This window comes from Oryx dammah, unplaced genomic scaffold (genome assembly GCF_014754425.2).
Source record: "Oryx dammah isolate SB20612 unplaced genomic scaffold, SCBI_Odam_1.1 HiC_scaffold_25, whole genome shotgun sequence".
Classification (NCBI taxonomy): domain Eukaryota; kingdom Metazoa; phylum Chordata; class Mammalia; order Artiodactyla; family Bovidae; genus Oryx; species Oryx dammah.
This window is the reverse complement of record NW_024070209.1, coordinates 102,873,614-102,893,074: the sequence shown is the minus strand read 5'-3', so window position 1 is coordinate 102,893,074 and position 19,461 is coordinate 102,873,614. Positions and strand designations below refer to the sequence as shown.

General features: G+C 62.9%; 2 protein-coding genes and 2 non-coding genes across 9 annotated transcripts; 3 read left to right on the top strand and 1 right to left on the bottom strand.

The window, feature by feature from the left end:
• The first annotated feature begins 6,868 nt into the window (after positions 1-6,868).
• LOC120852159 lies at positions 6,869-10,696 on the top strand. Of its 4 annotated transcripts, none has more exons than XR_005718496.1 (6): positions 6,870-7,060; positions 8,177-8,354; positions 8,576-8,640; positions 9,177-9,247; positions 9,762-9,991; positions 10,083-10,696. XR_005718496.1 is itself a non-coding variant. In XM_040225549.1 (6 exons), the coding sequence occupies exons 3-6, from the start codon at positions 8,602-8,604 to the stop codon at positions 10,491-10,493; spliced, it is 819 nt and encodes a 272-aa protein (XP_040081483.1). In that variant the 5' UTR covers positions 6,887-7,060; positions 8,177-8,354; positions 8,576-8,601; the 3' UTR covers positions 10,494-10,696. The 4 variants fall into 4 exon arrangements, 1 of the variants encoding a protein (XP_040081483.1); XM_040225549.1 differs by having other exon boundaries at positions 6,887-7,060; positions 9,694-9,991; XR_005718494.1 differs by lacking the exon at positions 9,177-9,247 and having other exon boundaries at positions 6,869-7,060.
• On the top strand, positions 7,551-7,682 carry LOC120852358. The gene has a single exon (XR_005718538.1). It is a non-coding gene; the product is annotated as a small nucleolar RNA SNORA17 (small nucleolar RNA).
• On the top strand, positions 8,688-8,821 carry LOC120852356. Its single transcript, XR_005718536.1, has one exon. It is a non-coding gene; the product is annotated as a small nucleolar RNA SNORA43 (small nucleolar RNA).
• Positions 10,697-11,540: 844 nt separating the features above from the next.
• DIPK1B (divergent protein kinase domain 1B) lies at positions 11,541-19,357 on the bottom strand. Of its 3 annotated transcripts, XM_040225546.1 has the most exons (5): positions 19,289-19,357; positions 15,743-15,877; positions 13,361-13,468; positions 13,091-13,267; positions 11,541-12,585 (listed from the first exon to the last, which is right to left on the bottom strand). In XM_040225546.1, exons 1-5 carry the CDS (start codon positions 19,349-19,351, stop codon positions 11,773-11,775), a joined length of 1,296 nt encoding a protein of 431 aa, XP_040081480.1. In that variant the 5' UTR covers positions 19,352-19,357; the 3' UTR covers positions 11,541-11,772. The 3 variants fall into 3 exon arrangements, with proteins under 3 accessions (XP_040081480.1, XP_040081481.1, XP_040081482.1); XM_040225547.1 differs by lacking the exon at positions 19,289-19,357 and having other exon boundaries at positions 13,361-14,525; positions 15,743-15,831; XM_040225548.1 differs by lacking the exon at positions 19,289-19,357 and having other exon boundaries at positions 13,361-14,522; positions 15,743-15,828.
• Between the last annotated feature and the right edge of the window lie 104 nt (positions 19,358-19,461).

The following is a 19,461-nucleotide window of genomic DNA, read 5'->3' as shown; positions in this document are numbered from 1 at the left end:
AGGTCCTGTCTCTCTGGCCCCTGGGTCCCAGGAGAGCTGGCATTGCTTCGCTGCGTAGATCAGCTGAACCCCTCTGGGCGGGGGCGCCTGCCTTCCCATCTTCTCCATACCCCCGCCAACTGCCCAGGGTGAAACGAGGACTCAGTGGCAAGCCACAGCCAGCCGTCTTGTGGGCAGGGCAATGGGCCTCATATTAATAAATCTCGTCCTCAATGTTGCGGTCCATGCTTAGGTGGGGAAAGAATTGCCAGACAAGAGACAGAGTGAGACACAACAGAGCTGATGAGAGCGAGAGTTGCGTTAGGACAGCGGTCCTCCTGACAGAGTCAGTGACCGTCAGAGGTCATCTGCCTGTTTGTCTTAAATTCTATTTTTAAAATCCGAGGACAATTGCAGCACTGTGATGGCTTCTGCCATACATCAACGTGAACTGGCCGTAGGTGTGCACGGGTCCTCTCCTTCCTGAACCCCCTCCCACGTCCCTCCCCGCTCCACCCTTCTAGGCAGTCAAAGCTCTGGCTTTGGGGTCCTGGCGTCATGCAGCCACCTCCCACTGGCTGTCTGCTTTACATGTGGGAATGTGTACGTTTCAACGCCCTTCTCTCAGATCAGCCCGCCCTCTCCTTCCCTCTACTTCCTTATACGGGGAAGGAGGAGAACAGGATGGCCTTACATGAGACAGAAATGGACAAGCCATACTGTCCAGGAGGGCTCAAAACTCCTGCAGCAGTTGCAACGTGGTGGAAAGGGCGATGGGGGTCTGGCGCTTCCTGTTCTGTGCGGGCTCAGTGAAGCTGAGGAGCAGTGATTCTGACCGTCCCAGCGCACTGCCGGCCTTGGTCACTGGGAGCTGAGTGAGCTCTCATCCATAAAGTGGGTGAAATCACGGAGTTCCCAGAGGGGCCCCTGATGACAGTAAGTGCCCCAATACACCCTCATCTGGGTGGTGGGCTTCCTCCGGCCCCCACCTCCACCAGCCTGGGCTGCATACAACTTCTGCCTGGGGTCCTGTGAGAGAGACGAATGTGGGGGTGGCGGGAAGGGTGGAGAAGGAGGAGGAGGGGCCCCAGACCTTCTCCCTGCCCCGGCCAGGTGTCTATTGCCCTTTGTGGGTCCCCCTAACCCAGCCATGCCCTGAGCTGGACCCTGGGATGGAGTCTGGTGACCAGTAAAGCTGGAAGGGGTAGATTCAGTGACCCTCGGGTCCCCAGATGTCCAACCCAGCCAGCCCACTGTGCTGCAGCCCACCCGTCCGGGAGGGTGGGCTCAGGGCCCAGAGAACTTGGGCCGGGGGGAGGGTGGGGGATGGTAGAGGGGAGCGGTGATCACAGGGCGGTTAGCAAGCGTCAGGACACACGACCAGAGGCGCATGCGCGCTGTGGGCGGGGTCATGTGCCCTCACCTCCAGGGTCTCCTCGCACTCTTGGCCGTGATCGGGAGGCCTGGCCGACAAGCAGGAGGGAGGCCAATACGACCCCGAGCGAGTGTCCACCACACCCGTCCAGAGGAGAGAGCCTGGGCGCGTCCTCACGAAGCTGGGCTGATGCAGATCCCCGTCCAACTCGCCATGAGGCCCCGGCCTGGGAGGTGGGCAGAGTCTAGAAGGACAGGATTGGTTCCCAATTCCCCAGCCAGTCTCACCCCTCCCCGGGTGTTTCCTCTGGGATGAGAGCTCCTCAGGTCCTGGAGGACCCCTGCACACCCCTCCCATGGGGGCCGATTCCTCTGGGCGTCCCCACAAGGGCGCAGGTGCACGCATGCACACAGACGCTCACACTCACTGACTGTCCTGTTGGGGGTCAGAGGGGTGTGCACACAGGGGGAGGGGACAGGGGCGAGGAGGAGGAGGTTGGGGACAGAGATAATGACCCCCAGCAACATGCCGGCCCATAGCATGGGAAGGGGGTCGCCAGGGTGCCCCCTGGGCCATCCCTAGAGAGGCCTGGGGAAGACAGGGTCTGGGGTCCTGTGTCCACCACTCTGGGCACCGGGAGCTAGGATGAGGCTCCTCCCCAGCGTGGAGGGGCTACGGGAGAGGAGGCCTCAGCTTACTCCCGGGTAGAGAGGGTGCTTAGACGGGGTAGTCCCAGAGGCCCCATAAGATTGCAGGAGAGTCTGTTGGCCTTGCTCCCCCATCCGTGACCCACTGTGCTCCGAGTCCTTGGAAAAAGCTTTCTGCTTCCTGAGGTCCTTCTGAGCAGGGGGCAGCCTGGGGACGTGGGGGACTGGGGACCTGGGCGGGGCAGAAGGGGGGCGGGGACCAGTGACAAGACCCTCCTTGTTGGCCTCTGGGGGTCCTCATTTGGGCCCCTGGTTGGGGTGAGGAGGCCTCCGGAGTGACCTGGGCCCGGGGACAGTGGAGGGGGAGGCGGCAAGGGGGGCGCTGGGGTCCCTCTCGCCCAGGAGCGGGCAGGCTTCGGGGATGGGCCCTGGTGGAACCCCCGCCTTGCTGAGTTGCCGTCCTGCCCTGCCAGCCTCCTCTGTCCATGGGGCTTTTTGGGTAAGAGTATTGAGGGGGCTGCCTTTTCCCTTCTCCAGGGGGTCTTCCCAGTGCGTGTCCTGCATCGCAAGCAGATTCTTTACCTGCTGAGCGGTCGGGGAACCTGGACCCCAGTGCTGGAGATGACCACAAGGGGGCGGGCAGTGCCCACTCTGCTCCGTGGAGGATAGCCCAGGGTCATTCTGGGCGTCCCCCTGCCTCTGACTCAACAGGCACCTTTTATTGTTAGCCTCCAGGCCCACAGTGTCAGCTGCTCAGAAGTGGGAGGGGGCTCTGAGACCCTCTGTTGATGGTTCAGCTACTGCCTCCCCAGCGCGAAGAACAGGGGCCATGTCGGGCCTGGGGGTGGTGCTGACATGACAGATGGTTCCTGCCCTGCAGGAGCTCGCGGCCTGGAGGGGCAGGTGGACGAGAGCAGGTGAGCAAGTCCCCGTGAGAGGAGAGCATGCGCTCCAGGGAACTGAGTCAGGGTCCTGGGGGAGGGCCGGGAGCCCTGGGGGTCTACAAGGCTCCACGGGACACCGGTGCCATGACCAGAAAGACAGGGGCGGCCAGCCCTGCACACTTGGAGCAGTGAGCTGGGGGCAGAGGCGCGGCCAGCCCTGCACGCTCGGAGCAGTGAGCTGGGGGCAGAGGCGCGGCCAGCCCTGCACGCTCGGAGCAGTGAGCTGGGGGCAGAGGCACGGCCAGCCCTGCACGCTCAGAGCAGTGAGCTGGGGGCAGAGGCGCGGCCAGCCCTGCACGCTCGGAGCAGTGAGCTGGGGGCGGCGGGGGCGGGGGGGGGCGGCGGTTGGGGTCAGAGACTCGGAGGAGGAAGAGATTAGATTTTTGGCCAGAGGGCAGGTGAGGCGGGAGCCGGGGTGGCCGGAGATGGAGGGGGAGGGGAGGAGGGGGAAGGGCAGACCTGGGCCTGGACGGGTGTCCTGGGGTCTGTGCCCTGTGACGGCATCCCCTCACTTCCAAGAGCAAGGCGCTTCCCCCGTGGCTCAGCGGTAAGGAATCCTCCTGCAACGCAGGAGACAGGAGTTCGATCTCTGGGTCGGGAAGATCCCCCGGAGGAGGGCAGGGCAACCCACTCCAGTATTCTTGCCTGGAGAATCCCGTGGACAGAGGAGCCTGGTGGGCTACAGTCCCTGGGATCGCAAAGAGTTGGACACGACTGAAGCGACTTAACATGCACACGTATGAGGGCAAACCCTGGCCCTCGCACAGCGTCTGTGACCAGGATGCAGGCTCCACTCAGATGGGGACCTCTGCCCCGGAGGCTGCCCAGGAAGCTGGGCTGTGGTCCCAGCTGAGGCTCCATCAGGGCGGGACTGTCTTTGAGGTCATTGGTGGATTCCGTATGGACGGGGGTTCAGGTCTTTCCTGTCTGTGGGCCGGGACCCAATGTCAGTTCTTTGTACTGGAGCCTCAGGGCACCTCATAACCTCTGATCCTGCCTCTCTAGAACACTGCATCCGAGACAGGGAGACAGAGACAGGAAAGAGGAGTCCAGGAGGAGGGACCGGGCGGAGTCACAGACTGCATCAGTGAGTCTTGGAAATGACGGCATATTGCTTTTGCCTGATTCTGTTCATTTGAACCCAGGCCCAAAGCTCCTCCACCCTCAGGGAGGAATCACACAGGATGTGGGCCTGGAGGCGGGGATGCTGGGGGCTGTCATGGGGCTCACCATCCACAGGCAGAGGAGGGACAGGACAGGAGGACCTTACCGACTTATCACTCATCTGTGGAGTAAAGACTGAAGCTAAAGGAGAAGCAAGGGGCAGCGGATGAGATGGTTACCTAGCATCACGGACTCAATGGACATGAACTCTGGGAGATAGTAGAGGGCAGAGGAGCCTGGCATGCTGCAGTCCACGGGGTCGAAAAGATCAGGCACAACTTAGTGACTGAACAACCACTACAAGGAGAGTAAATGTAAGAGAATCAATTCCAAAGGAATGAAGGATTAAAGAGCAAAGCCCTCCCAGCCTAGCAGGCAGTGCCCCATTCTCACCCCACCCACCCCTCGTGTGCCCTGAGCCATGGTGGGGGACGATTCCAGGGCATGTGCCTCTCCAGAACCCGGTTCCCCCGGTGGACATCGGCCAGTCCATCCTCTTCCTCTTCTGAATTTTCCGGGGCCCCCGAATCGTGTAACTATTGAGTCCATTTCTGATTTTTCTCTCCCATCGCTGTGCTGAAGGGAACATGTGAGTCCATAAGTCTTTGTTTAGCTCAGACCCCCAGAAGGGAGATTCTTGGTCTAATGCAAACATGATTTTAACAGTCATCACAGTTTCCAAACTCAGGTCTTCTCGGCCACTCTGAGCCTTGTTTGGGAAAGCAGCGGTCCACGTGCTGGGGCTGAAGCCCCGAGGAGGGCAGCCAAGAGCCTCGGCCTGCAGGGAAGGCGACCGAAGGCCAGAGACTGCCGCTGCCGCCGCCCACCCCAGGACTCGGCCTCCTGCTGCTGGTGGCCCCCCAACTCAGCCAGGAGCTGTTCAGGAAGGTGGTCCCCTCCCACTGCCTGGGCTCCAGGAGGGCAAGGAGCACCCGGCCCTCACCGTCCGTGCCACCGCCACCCAGTTCAGCGGTGTGGCCCACCGCGTCATCACCACCTGCCTCGGGGACCGGAGCATGTCGGCCCGCCACAGGGCCAGGGTGGTGGAGCACTGGATCCCAGGGACCAGGGCACCCGCGAGAGGGCCCAGGAACCCCTGTCCAGTTCTGGAAGCTTCCTGTCCTTGGAGAATTGGGTCTGCAGCTTGCCAGCTGGTCATTGTGGCTGTTGGGTGGGTAGGAGGGGAGGGGTCCTTCCATCCCAAAGCCAGCTCAGCCTGCCCCCACGAAACCAGGCCCCACTGCTCACTGTGTGTGCACTGGGCTTCAAGGAGAGGGCACCCCATCTGCCCAGGAACACGGTGTGGCTGGAACGCTCTTGGTTGAGTGGCCCAAGGAGCTGGCCTGGGAGGCAGGTCTGGAACTCCCCACTCAGGCCCCAATCACAGAGAATCCTGTTAGCAACACTTTTCACAGCGGTGAAGCCCAAACAGGCCATAACCTGTGAGCCTGTGAGACGTCTCAGGAAAATGAATCCATGGTGGGTCCTCCTTGACCCCACCTCAAGGCTTCCCCAGCGCTCCCGGGCAGCCCCTCTCCAAAGTCAGAGCCAACACCTAGGTGACCCCTCCTGAGCGGGGCTTGAGGAAGGTCTCTGCACTGTAGGAGAGGTGAAGAAGGCTTTCGAAAACCTCAGACTCACCCTGGGGGCAGGGGCTCCAGGGGGCTATGGCAGAGGAGCAGCACAGCCAAGCCTCCCAGGAGGCGGAGGCCCTTCTGCAGGGAACAAAGAGCTGGCCCCAGGTTAGGGGCGCTCGTGGGTTGGGGCAGTCACTACGGCAGGCGTTAGTTATCAAGTGCCTCTGGGCTTCGAGCTTCCCTAGCGGCTCAGATGGTAAAGAATCTGCCCACAAGGCAGGAGACCGGGTTCGATCCCTGGGTCAGGAAGATCCCCTGGAGGACACGCACACTGGGCCTTGCCTGGTTCTAAGTGCTTTTGTTGTTGCTCAGCCATGTCCTTCTCTTTGCGACCCCATGGACTGCAGCACGCCAGGCGTCCCTGTCCATCACCTCCTGGAGTTTGCTCAAATTCATGTCCATTGAGTCGGTGATGCCATCCAACCGTATCATCTTCTGTTGTCCCCTTCTCCTCCTGCCCTCAATCTTTCCCAGCATCAGGGTCTTTTCCAATGAGTCAGCTCTTCGCATCAGGCGGCCACAGTGTTGGAGTTTCAGCTCCAACATCAGACCTTCCAATGAATATTCAAGGTTGATTTCCTTTAGGATGGACTGGTTGGATCTCCTTGCAGTCCAAGGGGCTCTCAAGAGTCTTCTCCAACACCACAGTTCAAAAGGATTAATTCTTGGGCGCTCAGCTTTCTTTATGGTCCAACTCTCACATCCATACATGACTACTGGAAAAACCATAGTTTTGACTAGACGGACCTTTGTCGGTAACAAGACGGACCTTTGTCTCTGCTTTTTAATACGCTGTCTAGGTCAGTCATAGCTTTTCTTCCAAGGAGCAAGCGTCCAAGTGTTTTGCAGAAGCTAGCTCGAGCTGTCCCGCCCCCCACGGAAGGCAGGTCCCACCCCACCGTCGGAGGCGCGGGGTCCGCGCGAGGATCGCCCCCACCCAGGGCGCTGCTGGCCGGAGGACGCGGCAGGGGAGCTCAGCCAGGGCCGCGGGCGCCACGCAGGCGGTGCGGCCGGGAGGGTCCGCTAGATGGCGCCGCGGCGCCGGCGAACTCGGGGAGGGCGCGGGCTGGGCCTCGCGGGCCGCCGTCCGCGCTATAAAAGGCGCGGCGCGCGCTCGCGCGTCCTTTCTGGGCGGCGGGAATGGAGAGGACGGTGGCAGTGCGTTACGGCCTCTGCATGGGAGGCCGAGCGCCCGCCTGCCCCAGGGTCCGCCTGCGACCGAGCCCCGCGCCCGGCGTCTCCGCCCGGGGTGCTCTCCGCAGTTTCCTGGCTTGGAAGCCTCGGGAACATGGCGAGGCAGCGGTAGCTTAACGGGTGAGTTGGGACATTAGGGGCACGTGCCGCGACACGCCCCACCCCCGCCCAGCCAACCTTCCGGCTCGTTGCGGTGGGAATCGAAGCGCAGGAGCTTTTAGCGTCTGGTTTTGTCTTTAAGCGTACTGATCGCCTCTCTATACTGGGCCCTGTCTCAAAGCTAGGCGGTCTGCGGGTTATCCATAGGTGTAGCGTAGCGGGTGTGGGAGCGGGGTCGCCTTCCCGCAGCAGTGGGGAGGGGCGGCGGCATGCCTAGCGCGGCCCTTCTGTCCCCTGGGGTCTGCACGCTGTATTCTAACCTCGGTTTTTCACACAGCCTGAAATGAAGCAGGGAGTCAAACGGAAGGTACCTGGTTTGGCGTGCAGACAGGTGTAGGCCTGGAGGTCGAATGCAGCAAAGCAAAGCCTGGGGGGAGGGCCTCGTCGCGCGCTTCGCAAGCGCATAGGCAGTCCCGGGACTCGGACCCACGGGTGTCATGGTCTTCGCCGCGCTGCCCCTAGAGGCGTTGCAGGTGTGGCTGCCGTGTCACGTCTGCGTCATGAGGTGGCAGAGAGGAAAGAGGCTTGGTCTACGCCCAGTGTTCTGGCCGGTGGACCTCTGGATGATTGATAGTCTGACACTTGACGAAGTGCCCACCGAGGGTGGGTGTGTGTTGCCAGAAGCCTGTCCTGTAAGAACGCCTTAATTCTCTCCTGGCGAGAGACACCCCGAGGTTGCTGTGTGAGGAGCGGCAGCAGGTGGGTGTTTGCCCCCTGGCTCAGCGACCAGCAGGAAAGATGGGTAGGTTTCAGTAAGGCTGACCTGCTTTCATTACAAAATGGTGGCACTAAAATTTCCCTTTCAAAGATGAGCTCAAGCCACCTAGCAACTGGCATAATTGAACTTGTTTTAGGGGGATTGAAATGTTACAGGATATTCACACGAAGCTACTCTGCCTCTTAAAAGAAATTTTATGATAGATTTTACAGCTAGAAACTCTTTAAAAGAAGAAGTTGCCAGATAGATAGTTCCAAAGACCAGCTGCAGTAGCCTACGGTGAGGCCTGTTTAAATTCCAGAGCGTTTTTTTCCTGTCGCCTTGTTAATTGTACTTTTCTGATCCATTGATCTATCCAGTGTCTCACTGGTAGCTCCCTGGGAGAGAAGGTGCAGAGATTTCTGAAGGGGGGCCAGGGGTCCTCCTGGATGGGCTTCCTAGGTGACTTGGTGGTAAAGAATCTGCCTGCCCGTGCAGGAGACCCACGAAACTTGGGTTCAGTGCCTTGGTCAGAAAGATTCCCCAGAGAAGGGAATGGTAAGCCACTCTGGTATTTCCTGGGAAATCCCATGGGCAGAGGAGCCTGGCTGCGCTGTGGTCCCCCAAGTTCATCAGACACCAGCCTGTTTCGGGCATTGGCACCGGCAGACCGTGGCAGCCTCAGAGCTGACCGCCAGGGGCTCCGTGCCAGCAGCCCCCTTCGTTAGTTTTAAATACTGAGTAGTAGCTTCTCCAACCGTTTTTGTTATTTGATACAGGAAGGCTGGCGACTGTTAGCCTGTGAATGAAGGCAAGAGTGAGCAGCCTCATGCTCCTGACCAAGGTAAGAAGCTGTTCCTTGAGGCCTCGGGGGGCGGGCACTGCCCTGCAGATGCCGGACTTGCCGGCACCACGGGTGTGGCCACCCTGCTGCGCCCGTGCCGTTGGGGCAGAGAAGAAGCGGCTATTTCTACGCTCAGTGCTCAGAACTGTGGGCACTAAGAATGGTTTGTAGCCGGACATCACCGAGCGCTGCCCAAGGGAGCCCCTTGTTCCCGCGTGCGCAGAAGAGAAGGCCGGGGAGTGAGCGGACAGGCCTGCCGCAAACTTGGGTCCGGTGGGGTTGACCAGGAGAGGGTCTGCTGGAAACGATGGTTCTGCGTGGGAGGACTTTTTAGGAGTCCTTGAGCACCTGTGACGTGTCTCCCTGGCTGAGGGCCGCTGAGTTGGTGTCCTGTGCCACCCGGCCTACGAGTGCTCGTGCTCTGAGCGCCCAACGTAAGGAGTCCTTGGAGAGAAGAGGCCAGAGGGTCCAGTGGACAGCACTGCTGCAGGGAAACAGGGTTTGGGAGGAGTCGCCAATTAGATTCCGTTTCACAGGCCCATAAGCGCGGCTGGTCCATGGAGGGGGGAGCTGCAGGTGGGACTCTTCAGGACACATGTCAGGACGGGTAAGTTGGGCGGGAGGCTGGCGGCTCTGACACCTTCTGGACCCTCGCAGTGACAGTGGTTTGCCAGAATCTGGGTATGGGCAGTGCATGAAATCCTGGAGGGGAGTCGGGTCATCAGCTGCTGGGGCATCTGGGTGGCAGGTTAGGGGTGTGTCGGGGCGGGTGTGTGCAGCTGGCTGGAATCAGTTGTGGGGGTGCTTTTGTGGGTGTTCGAGGACCCGACAGTGAAAGCTGCCCTGGACAGAACTGGGGGGCAGGATGCAGCTGGTGACTCCCTGCCGGCAGGGGTGAGGTTCTCGTGTCGGTGGAAGCCAGCTCCCCTGAGCTCGGGTGAGCCAGCCCTTACGCCCCGTGGTCCCTCCTGCAGGGCAGGCGAGGGCTGTCTGCACAGTGTGTGTCTGGCTGGTTTTGAGATCAAGTTGGGTGTGCTGTTCTGTTTTTTTAAGAATGATCTTGAACTTATTTCTGCTGCTAGATTTTTTGCCCACATTTCCTCGTATTGCGTTTTCTGTAGCTTCTCCACTGGAGCGGGGCCGGGGTGACGTGGACTTGCCGGAGGTCAGCGGCTGCAGGTCCAGTCTGTCCACCTTTGAGCCTGGCGGCAGCATGTCCTTCCCCACCCCGCTTCAGGACCCCCACTGGCTGAACCCCCTAGAAACTGCGTGGAATGTTCGGGGGATGAGGCTGAGGAGGCTTGTCTTTGCCTTCCGGAACCCTGCTGCTGTCCTGAAGTCTCCACCCAAGGTAAGGAGGTTTGACCAGGGCAGGGGCCTGGTCCGGCCGCTCCAGCCCTGGGAGGCGTGCCTAGTGGGTCCCCTCTGTTTCCTGTCTGCAGGTGGGAACCCCGGAGAGCAGCCCAGCAGCCATGCGCCGCCAGACCCGAGGGCAGTACAGAGCCTGGGAAAGGCACGGCCTTGGAAGTTCCTCTGAAGAACGTGCGGGCTTATCGCATCGTGTGTTGAAAAGCAGTAGCGGCGTGTGCTTCTCCCCCTGGTGTGGATCAGCAGGGTTGGGGCAGCGGCTGTGCGCATTACAGAAGCTTGAACAGAGGCCACGTGGAGCTCAGGGAACCAGAGATGACAGCCCGGCTACGGGGTCGGGGCTGGGGTCGGGGCAGGAAGGCACCCGAAGGCAGTGGTGTCCGCCTGCAGTGGCCGCAGCCCGGCAGGCACCCCAGGGCGTGGTCCTGAAGTCCTCCAGCTGGGAGGTGCAGGATCTTTTGTGCGAGTCCACCCCACAGGCCTGAGCTGTCTCTGGATTATACCCCCGCCCAAGGGGAAAATGTCAGTGAGGTTTGCCAATTAGTCCTGAGTGTCTCGCAGCTGGAACCTTGAGACCCGTTTTCAGCACAGGTTGTCACAGTGAATGGAAAGATCTCCCGTCTGGGTGAAGGCGCATGTCCCCGTGTTGGCAAAACTATACAGAATAAATGGGTCTTGCGTAAACTGCCTTGACTTCGTCTTATCAGCCGGGGCCCCACCGGGAGCTGAGAGTGTGAGGGGTCAGGGTCCTGGGCGCTCTTCCTGGACAGTGACAGCTTTTTGAAATCGATGGAACCCGAAGTTCCCCTGTAATTGCGTGCGCCCCTGCTTACATCCCCATCCACGTGTGGTCCAGGTCAGGGCTGGTCACAACTGAGAACCATGGGCTTCGGTCACCCTTGCCCTTGGCCCCAGTCAACCCCAAGCAGCCCGCTGCCAGCATGTGGGTCCAGGGGTGACCGCCCCCGCCCCTTCCCCATTGCCTGCAGTGGACTCCAGGCTGAGTGGGGTGGGGGTACTCAGAAGTGGGAGAGCTGGCTTGAGAGAACTGAGGTCATCGCATCCTGTCCCATCACTTCATGGCAAATAGGGAAACAGTGACACTATTTTCTTGGGCTCCAAAATTGCCGGGGACAGGGATGATGGCCAAGAAATTAAAAGACGCTCCTCGGAAGAAAAGCTGTGACAAACTTGGTGTATTAAGAAGCAAAGACATCACTTTGCTTACAAAGGTCCATGTAATCAATGGACCATAAAGAAGGTTATGCTTTCAAACCAGTCAATCCTAAACAGCAACCCTGAATATTCATTGGAAGGACTGAAGCTGAAGCTCCAATCAAGCTTCAGCCACTTGATTCGAAGAGCCAACTCATGAGAAAAGACCCTGATGCTGGGAAAGATCAAAGGCGGGAGGAGAAGGGGACGACAGAGCAAACTCAGGGAGATGGTGAAGGACAGGGAAGCCCGGCGTGCTGCACGCAGCCCATGAGGCCACAGTCGAACACGACGTGGTGACTGAACAGTAATTCACAGAAAAGCTTTATTTACACAGAGTTGGCCTGGGCGGGTCCCAGGGCAGCCCTTGGTGCTCGGGCTCTGAGTCCTTCCCTCTCCTGCCAGCTCCACTGTCCTGTCGGGAGCCCAGAAAACCCGGGCTGGGGGGCCTGGGGGCAGGTGGTGGTACAGGGGCAGGAACCGAGTGGCTGCCTCGCTCTGGCGGCAGGGGGCCTCGTGGTGTGGGAGGCGGGGCGGGGCCCGCGGCCCTCAGGTGTACTTGGTGTTGGAGATCTCTTTCCAGAGCAGGGTCTTGAGGTGGCTGAGCACCAGCGAGTGGTGGGCCTCCACCTGGCTGGCCAGCCCGCTCAGCGTGGTGCAGGTGCGCAGCTGCCTGGCCAGCTCGGCGCGCAGGCTGGCGGGGGCGCCGGGCAGCAGGTAGCCCCGCAGCAGCTCGCACACCTTGGCCAGGTTGGGCTGCACCAGGTCACCCTTGCACTGGCGCAGGAGCGTGTCGCAGGGCGCCCGGCAGTCGCGCCCGTAGGTGCAGTCCGCGCTGCGCTCGCAGTGGCGGCCCCGCAGGAAACGGCGCACGGCGGCCTCGGGCGCCACCTGCTGCAGGTCGGCCATCCTGAAGTCGTACTTGGCGGTGTAGCCCACGTTGGCCAGAGTGGTCTCGCACATGTAGAAGGTCCCGTAGGCGCCGTGGAAGAGCTCCTCCACGAACTCCAGCAGGCCGATGGCGATCTTGGCACGCCAGGGCCAGGCGGGCCCCAGCCACTGCTGCAGGGCCCCGTGCAGGGCAGGCGGCAGCAGCGGGCGCAGCAGGGCCGGGAGGGCGGCCGCGGGCCCCGAGCTGCGCGGGACGCCCTCCGTGACGTAGAGGTCCCCGCAGTGGCCCAGCAGCGGCGCGGCGTGCCCCTTCCCCTGCAGGGACAGCAGCAGCAGGAACTCGTTGCGCTTCAGCAGCGCCCACACCGACTTGGCCTCAGCCAGTGACACCCTGCTGTCCTTGTTGAAGTCGGCCATGAGCAGGACCTGGCCGACCAGCGTGGGCAGCGAGGGAAGGTCTCCCAGATTAGCCTGAAGTTCGGGACCAGGAGAGAGGGGAGGCGGGACGTGGGCGCACAGCTGCAGGCTTGCGTGGCCCGATGGGGGAGCCCGGCCTCCAGCCCCTGAGGTGAAGCAGGCAGCAAGGCGCTGGGGAGGCCCCGCACCACTCTTGGAAAGCCCACCTGTGCTCTCCCCGCAGCGCTCGGGGAGCCCGGGGACTTCCCGCACGAAGGTGGGAGCGCTGCGGGGGTCGATCACCCCTCATCTGCCCCACCCACCCCCGGGTCCCACCTCCTCCCTGGCCTCCTCCCCACGGATGCCCTGCCCCCTGCCCCCTGCCGTCTGGCCCCGGGTGGGTTCTCATGCCTGTGGGTGCTCCCTGAGCCTCGTGCCTGTGGGGTCTGCTTGGAATTGGCGGGCTAGCCAGATACCCCCTGGCCTGTGTGGCCACCCCCATCCAGCTTGCTGCCTGCCCTGTGCACACGTCCTTGGGCATGAACTTGACATCCCCCCGCCCCCAGGAGGGCCAACTGACCTTGAGAAAGCTGAGGGTCATCTCCCGGAACTCCTTAATCGAGGTGCCCCGAGTGGGCTTGTCAAACAGCACCAATTCCCGCCGGGGGGCCACGTCGGCCCCGGCCGTCCAGCTCAGGCTCTCCTCCAGTCCACACTTGATGGTCACCTCCTTGCCCTGCCAGAGCCCGCTGTACACCTGCCGGAAGCACAGGGACCCGCTGTGTACACGGCCCCCTCCAGCCGCACCGCGGGCGGCAGGGCCCCAGGGGCTGAGCCCAGCCGGGCCTACCTGTTGGCCTGGCACGGAGGAGAGGCAGGTCCTCCACTCCACCTGCTGCAGGGTGCACAGGTCCTGGCAGATGGAGCCTGAGATGATGCCCTTGCGGTACTGGTCACACTGAGGAGAGCAGGGAGACGCAGGAAGTGGCCTGGGGAAGCGAGGGCTCCACCCGCCTGCCCGCCAGCGCCTCATTAGCCAGACGCACAGGGAGAGGCTTGCAGCTCTAATCAGGTCGAGCTCTGCAGGAGCCGCTGCCCTCACCGGGCCCTTCCTGCCTTCAGACAGGGCCTTGCAGCCCCTTGAGTCCTGCGGGTGTGGGCTGAACTGAGCCGGAAGGTGAGGCCCTTCCCAGGGCGGTCCCTAGGTGGGGGAACGGGGGGGGATTTGTGGCATCTGGAGCAAGCGTGGGGTGAATTCCTGGATGTGCATCACTGTTGCCATGGTGTCCAGGCCCTTAGTGGAGCAGGCCTGCAGGAAGGGAGCGTGCCGGGGGGCGGGGAGGCAGGGCCTCCTGAACGCTGAGGCCCTGGACTCACCCGGGGAGGAGGCTTCTGTGCTGCGGCTTCAGAGCCTGACACCCGTTCATCAGGACAGAAAAGGGGAGCCCCTCCACTGCAGGGGTCCGCTCTGACCCCCTCAGACCCCCCGGAGCTGCAAGGCCCTTCGTGGAGGCGTCTGCCAGTGCGGGCAGCCAGGCTGGGCCAGGGTTGGGGCCTGCGGGCCACGCTGCCCACCAGGGTGGGGAGGGGCTTCCACCGAAGCTGAGGTGGGCAGTGTGGCCGTCAGCCTCAGGTGGGGCAAGACCCCTCCCCTCCCAGCCTGTCTCCTGTCTACAAACCAGGCTGAGGTGGGGACCCGGCTGAGCACCCTGGGGTCCATGGGTACCTGGTCCGTGACCCCGGTCCTGCCTTCCCCGCAACACACACACCCTGGGTGACCTTGGACAAGCTGTGGAATCTCTCGGAGACGGCTGATACCCCCATGAGGTGGCCAGGTCTTCTCGGGAAAGGAGGGGGTGTCCCCGCGGCCCAGCAGCCGGGGAGACCACTCTGGCGCTGGCGGGAAGGCCAGGGCACTCTGGAAAGACGGAAGCTGCAGATCCTCTGGTTGGGAGGGGCACATTCCTTGTCTGCCCCCCCAGGGTCCCTCAGTCCTCTGCATGTTGGGGGCGCTGCTGCAGGCACACAGGAAGTGCTCAGAAAACACCCACCAGCTCTGAGCAGCTGCGCACTGGACCCCACTGGCCAGACCCCATCTCATGTATCCTCCCAGGCCTCACTGCCCCAAGAGACCCCTCCACCCACCCGGGCAGCCCGGGACCTCGCCTGGTGCAAGGGGTCCCCAAGCAGTACCCCTCCCCGCCCCTGCCCAGAGGCCAGGCTCCCTCTACATGCACACCTGCCTCTGCGCGTCCCCAGCCCACCGTGTGCCTGCTCCCAGCTTGGGTCTGACCCCTGGAGGGCCCCAGCAAGCATTTCTGGAAAAAACCAGGCCTTTTCCCCCGGGCTGGGTGCCGGCCCCTTGTGGCTGTGTTGGCCTGCCCCCACCCGACGGTCTATGATCGATGGGCCCCTCGCAAGTCCTGCCATGTGGGCTCTGGACTGTCCCAAGTTTGGCCCCCATGGGACCCTGGGCAGAGCAGGCCTGCTGAGCCCTTCCACCGTGCCACACAGCTCCCCAGGAAGAGTGCCCCTCACCCTGCAGAGGGGCAGAGAATCCAGGCCCCCACCAGGAGACAGGTGCAAGGCCAGGCGTCTCCCACGGCCCCCACTTCAGAACCCCAGGAGCTCCACTGGGGCGGGTGCCCCCAGGCATGGATGCCTCAGGCCCCGTTAGCCTGACGAGGGCTCACCCCTGCCGGGGGAGGCTGGCGGAGTCAGGGCCCCTTCGGTTGGCGTCACCTCCTCCTCCACCAGTCACAGGGCATCCTCCAGCAGGAGCCGTGAGCCAGTGGAGCAGCGCTCGTGGGCACACACGCACTCCCGTGGACAAGCACACATAGGTTCACGAGCGCCCTCACACACACGTGCGCAGCTCTGTTCTATCTGCCATAGTGGCGACTTAGCGCGTCTCCATCCCCAGGCCCCGAAGACCACGCCCTGCAGCCTCCTCTGCTGGACCCCGGCCCCCCCTCCCAGACACGTCTACAGCTGGCCCTGTCCACCCATCCGTCTGTCTGTCCACCCCCAGCCACGCCCCTGTGCTCCATGGGGCATCCCTTCCTCCCGGGCCCCTGCCCAGGGCCTGCAGGGATAGCCCCGCAGGACGCAGCTGGACCCTCCCTAGAATCCACTGGGCGGGCGGGCCTCAAGCCCCGTTTCTAGGCTGCCCACCGTAGGAGCCCTGGCTGGGGGCAGCCGGAGCCCACAGACGGCCCCGGGCGACACTTACGATGACCACTCTGCAGACGTGGCCGCGGCAGAGCTCCGCGTAGGACGAGTAGTGCACGTAAGCCAGCCAGCTGCCTGCGAGGACGCCCAGCCACACGAGGAAGACATACTTGACCCTCAGGCCTGGGAGCCGGCCCTGCGGGGGAGAGGGCGTGAAGAAGTACAGCATTCTAGGTGCGCGGACCCCACCTCCTAGACCCCAGCCCCGCCTCCTAGACCCCAGCCCCCCAAGCCTCACCTCCTAGACCCCAGTCCCCCCAGCCCCCCCCCCAGTCAGTGTCTCCCACTCCGCGCACCCACTCCTGGTGCAAGGCAGGGGCCTGGTGTCTCCCAGACCTTGAAATCTCACAGGCAGGGAAAAATAAATTCCAAATCAGGAGGATTTAGGGTAGACAACTCTATTTTGCTGAATAAAGAGATTTGGAACAATTTTTTCCTCCTGTCCTGCCCTCATTTCATAATGACGTAACCTCTGTACAAGGTCAGGCTGGAAAGGCACTCTCCCCACCCCGGGCCCCTCACGCTGGCCCGGCACCCTGCACAAGGTTCCTCCCACTGGGGAAGACTTCAGGCTGGACCAAGGCCAGCAGGGAGCACAGGGCTTGGAGGCACAGTCACCCTGTGAGCTTTTAAGGGACCCAGCCTTGCACACCCCCCATCACACCAGCCAAAGGGTAGACACAACCCGCGGACCCACTGAGGAGGGAGCGGGCAAGCCAGATACGGCCCATCCACACTCGAGAACGGTGTTCAGCCATGAAAAGGCAAAGAACTCTGACCCAGGCTACGGCATGGATGACCCAGCAGGACATCATGTCCAGTGAAATGAGGCAGACACAAGACAGATCCCGTGTGACTCCACCCAGGCAACAACCTAGAGGACTCAGATCCACAGACACAGGAAGGGTGGGGACAACGGGCAGCGGTGGGGAGCAAGGGGGGCCTGCCCAGGATGGCGAGAGAGTGTTTGAAGGGGACAGAGCTTGAGTGCTTGAGTTTGGGAAGATGAAACGAGTTCTAGAGATGGATGGTGGTGGTGGCTCAACAACGGGGATGTGTTTAATGCCCTTGAACGGTGCACTTAAAAAACGGTTAAGATGCTAAATTCACACGATGTGTAATTTACCATAATAGAGAAGAGATAACTAAGATACTCAGCCCCTGGTCCCGCTGCCAGAGGCTCCGTCCCAGGAGCGTGGGGTGGGCCAGGAACTGCTTCTCTGGAGAGCAGGTCTCCCCAGCTGACGAGTGGAATCACAGCGGGGGGGGACCCAAAGCCCTGCAGGAACTGGGGGGCACTGTCTCCCATCCAGCCCCCAAGCCGGGATTGTAGGAGCATCAGCTTCCTTCCCCACCCCCGTCCTGGCAAATCACGGTCTCGATGGCTGCTGCCCAGCAGCACTCAGCTGATGGGCCAGGGCTACCAGGCGCTGCTCCGTGGAAGAGCTCAGACACCCTGACTGCGGCAGCTGAGCCCCAGAGAAGAGGGCCCGGGAGAGCAAGGGGGCTTCAGACCAGCCTGCTCCGGAGCAAGGCCTCTGCCAGCACTGTTCACACATCCCGCCACCCCTGGGTCAGTGGGGCAGCTCCAGTCCTGCTCAGCCCTGGGCTTCTCATCGGAGGCTGGGGCCCAGAAATGGGGCCGGCGGCTCTCCCCTGAGGACGAGGCAAGGCCTCCAGGCTCAGGTCAGGCAGCTGCGCTCGTTTTTACAATTCCTCCAGGAGAGGCAGGGTCTTCCCCTCCTGCTCCTCTGGCCGAATCCCTCGGCCAGCCGCCCCGGGAGGTGCTGCCGTAGGCATGGCTTGGAGCCATGGAGGCCCGGGGTGGCCCTGGCCAGAGTCGCAGAGCTGGGTCGCAGGCCCACTGGTCCTGCCACCACATCTGCTTCTGCCAGTTTTGTTCAAAGGGAAAAGCAGGAAAGCAGGCCAGCGGGTGGGGGGCCGGGGAGTCAGGGGCGCGGCTGGGGGCAGGGCGAGGCCAGAGGACTACCAACCGCCCTGCAGGGACAGGCGGGACGAGGGCGGGCTGTCGCCTGCACTGGCCCCAGGGGCTGACCTGGGCCAGACCCAGGTTCGCGGTCTGACCGCAGGGCCCACCTCGGACACGGCCCAAGCTCCCGCCAGAGCCCCTCCAGCTCCGGCCTTCCTGCGGCGGCCCCGCTCCATGGACACCGTCCCCAGAGCCGAGCTCTGAGCGACCCCCAGGCCCTGATCATCGCAGGCAGGCACTTCCTCCGAGGGGAGTCCCTGCCCCTACCCCCTGCCCTGCCTTGCCCCTGTGGCATCCTGACGCCCACGGGTGAGCATGCCCCCAGGACAGGGGGAGCTCACTCAGTGCGCCCCAGTCGGCGGCTCCCCGCACCCCCAGACTGCCCAGCTCCGAGTGGAGCACTTGGGGGGTCACTCGGGGGACACAGACAGCATGATGACCGGCAGCCTCGGGGACAGGGGCCCACGTACACCGTGGCCTCCACCCCTCACCACTAACACAGGAGTGTGTTTCACATGCGGTAAACTGAGGCTCAGGGTGTCTCCTCTCATTAAGGAGACGGGTGTCTGGGAACCAACCCAAGCCATTGGGAGCCCATCACCTCTCCTGTCCAGGCTCATCTGCCATTCCCAGGCTGAGCTCAGAGGCCTGACACCCCCAGTCCAAGACCCGCCACACTGGCCTGCTCGGTCAAGGCCTTTCCCTCAGGATGGGGCCGCTGCACCCCCACCTCCCAGCGTGGGGGAGGCCACAGACCCTCAGCTCCCACCCGACCCAGAGCTGGGTGGAGACCACTACCCCCCCAAGACCCCTGGATGGCAGGAGGGCTTCTGGCGCAAACCCCTGCGTGCATTACCTGGCTACCACCCTTCTCCCCAGAGGGGACCCCAGGGAGGTGCGGGCGAGTCTGACCAGGGCTGTCTCCTGCCCAGGGCCTGGGGTCGTGAAGGTGGCAGGTTTGGCCTGAATAATTTGAGGCTCGCATTCAGCCCGGCTCAGACCACCCCAAGCAGCCATGACAGGGATCACGGTAGCCGGCCCCCAAAGCAGCCTGGGCCTCCCCTGCAGACAGCAGGGTCCCGAGAAGGACGGGGATCTGTCCAAGGTCACTGTGGGGTCAGGGCACACTCCTCTTCTCGGGCTGGCTGGGGGATGACCCAGGGGGAGGGTATGCCCTTCTTAGGGTGCTTCTACGGGTCCCAAGTTTTCCATCACAGAAAGACAAACCTGGTCTCCTAAGTAGAGGAAAGCGGGGCGGACCTGGTGTGGCTTCGGGGCCTGCGGGAGCAGTTCCGGCCCGCGGCGGAGCGGGGGCCTTCTGCAGCCCCAGAGGCACTGGGGCCAACCCCGCAGCATCCGCTCACCCGATCGGCAACCTCCACCCCGGGCCCCGCCTGCCCCTGGTCCCCCAGGGACCATGCACCCGGGCCCTCAGCGACCTTGAGTCCGGAATCCGCCCAGGGTCCCCGGGCTGGATGCCGCGCGACCCCGCCGCGGCCCGGGCCCCAGGGCGGGAGGGGTGGGGGCGGGAGCCGGCCCGGCCGGGGGCGCGCCTACCTGCAGGCCCTTGGAGAAGGGGCAGAAGAGCACCAGGTGCGCCAGGCGCCGCAGCCGCCGCATGGTGGGCGCGGGCCGTGCGCGGGCCCGGCTCGCCTTCGCTCGGCCTCAGCCCCGCGGGCCGGCCCGCCCGCATCGGCCGCCGCGCCTCCTCCCCGCCCCGCGTCCGCGCC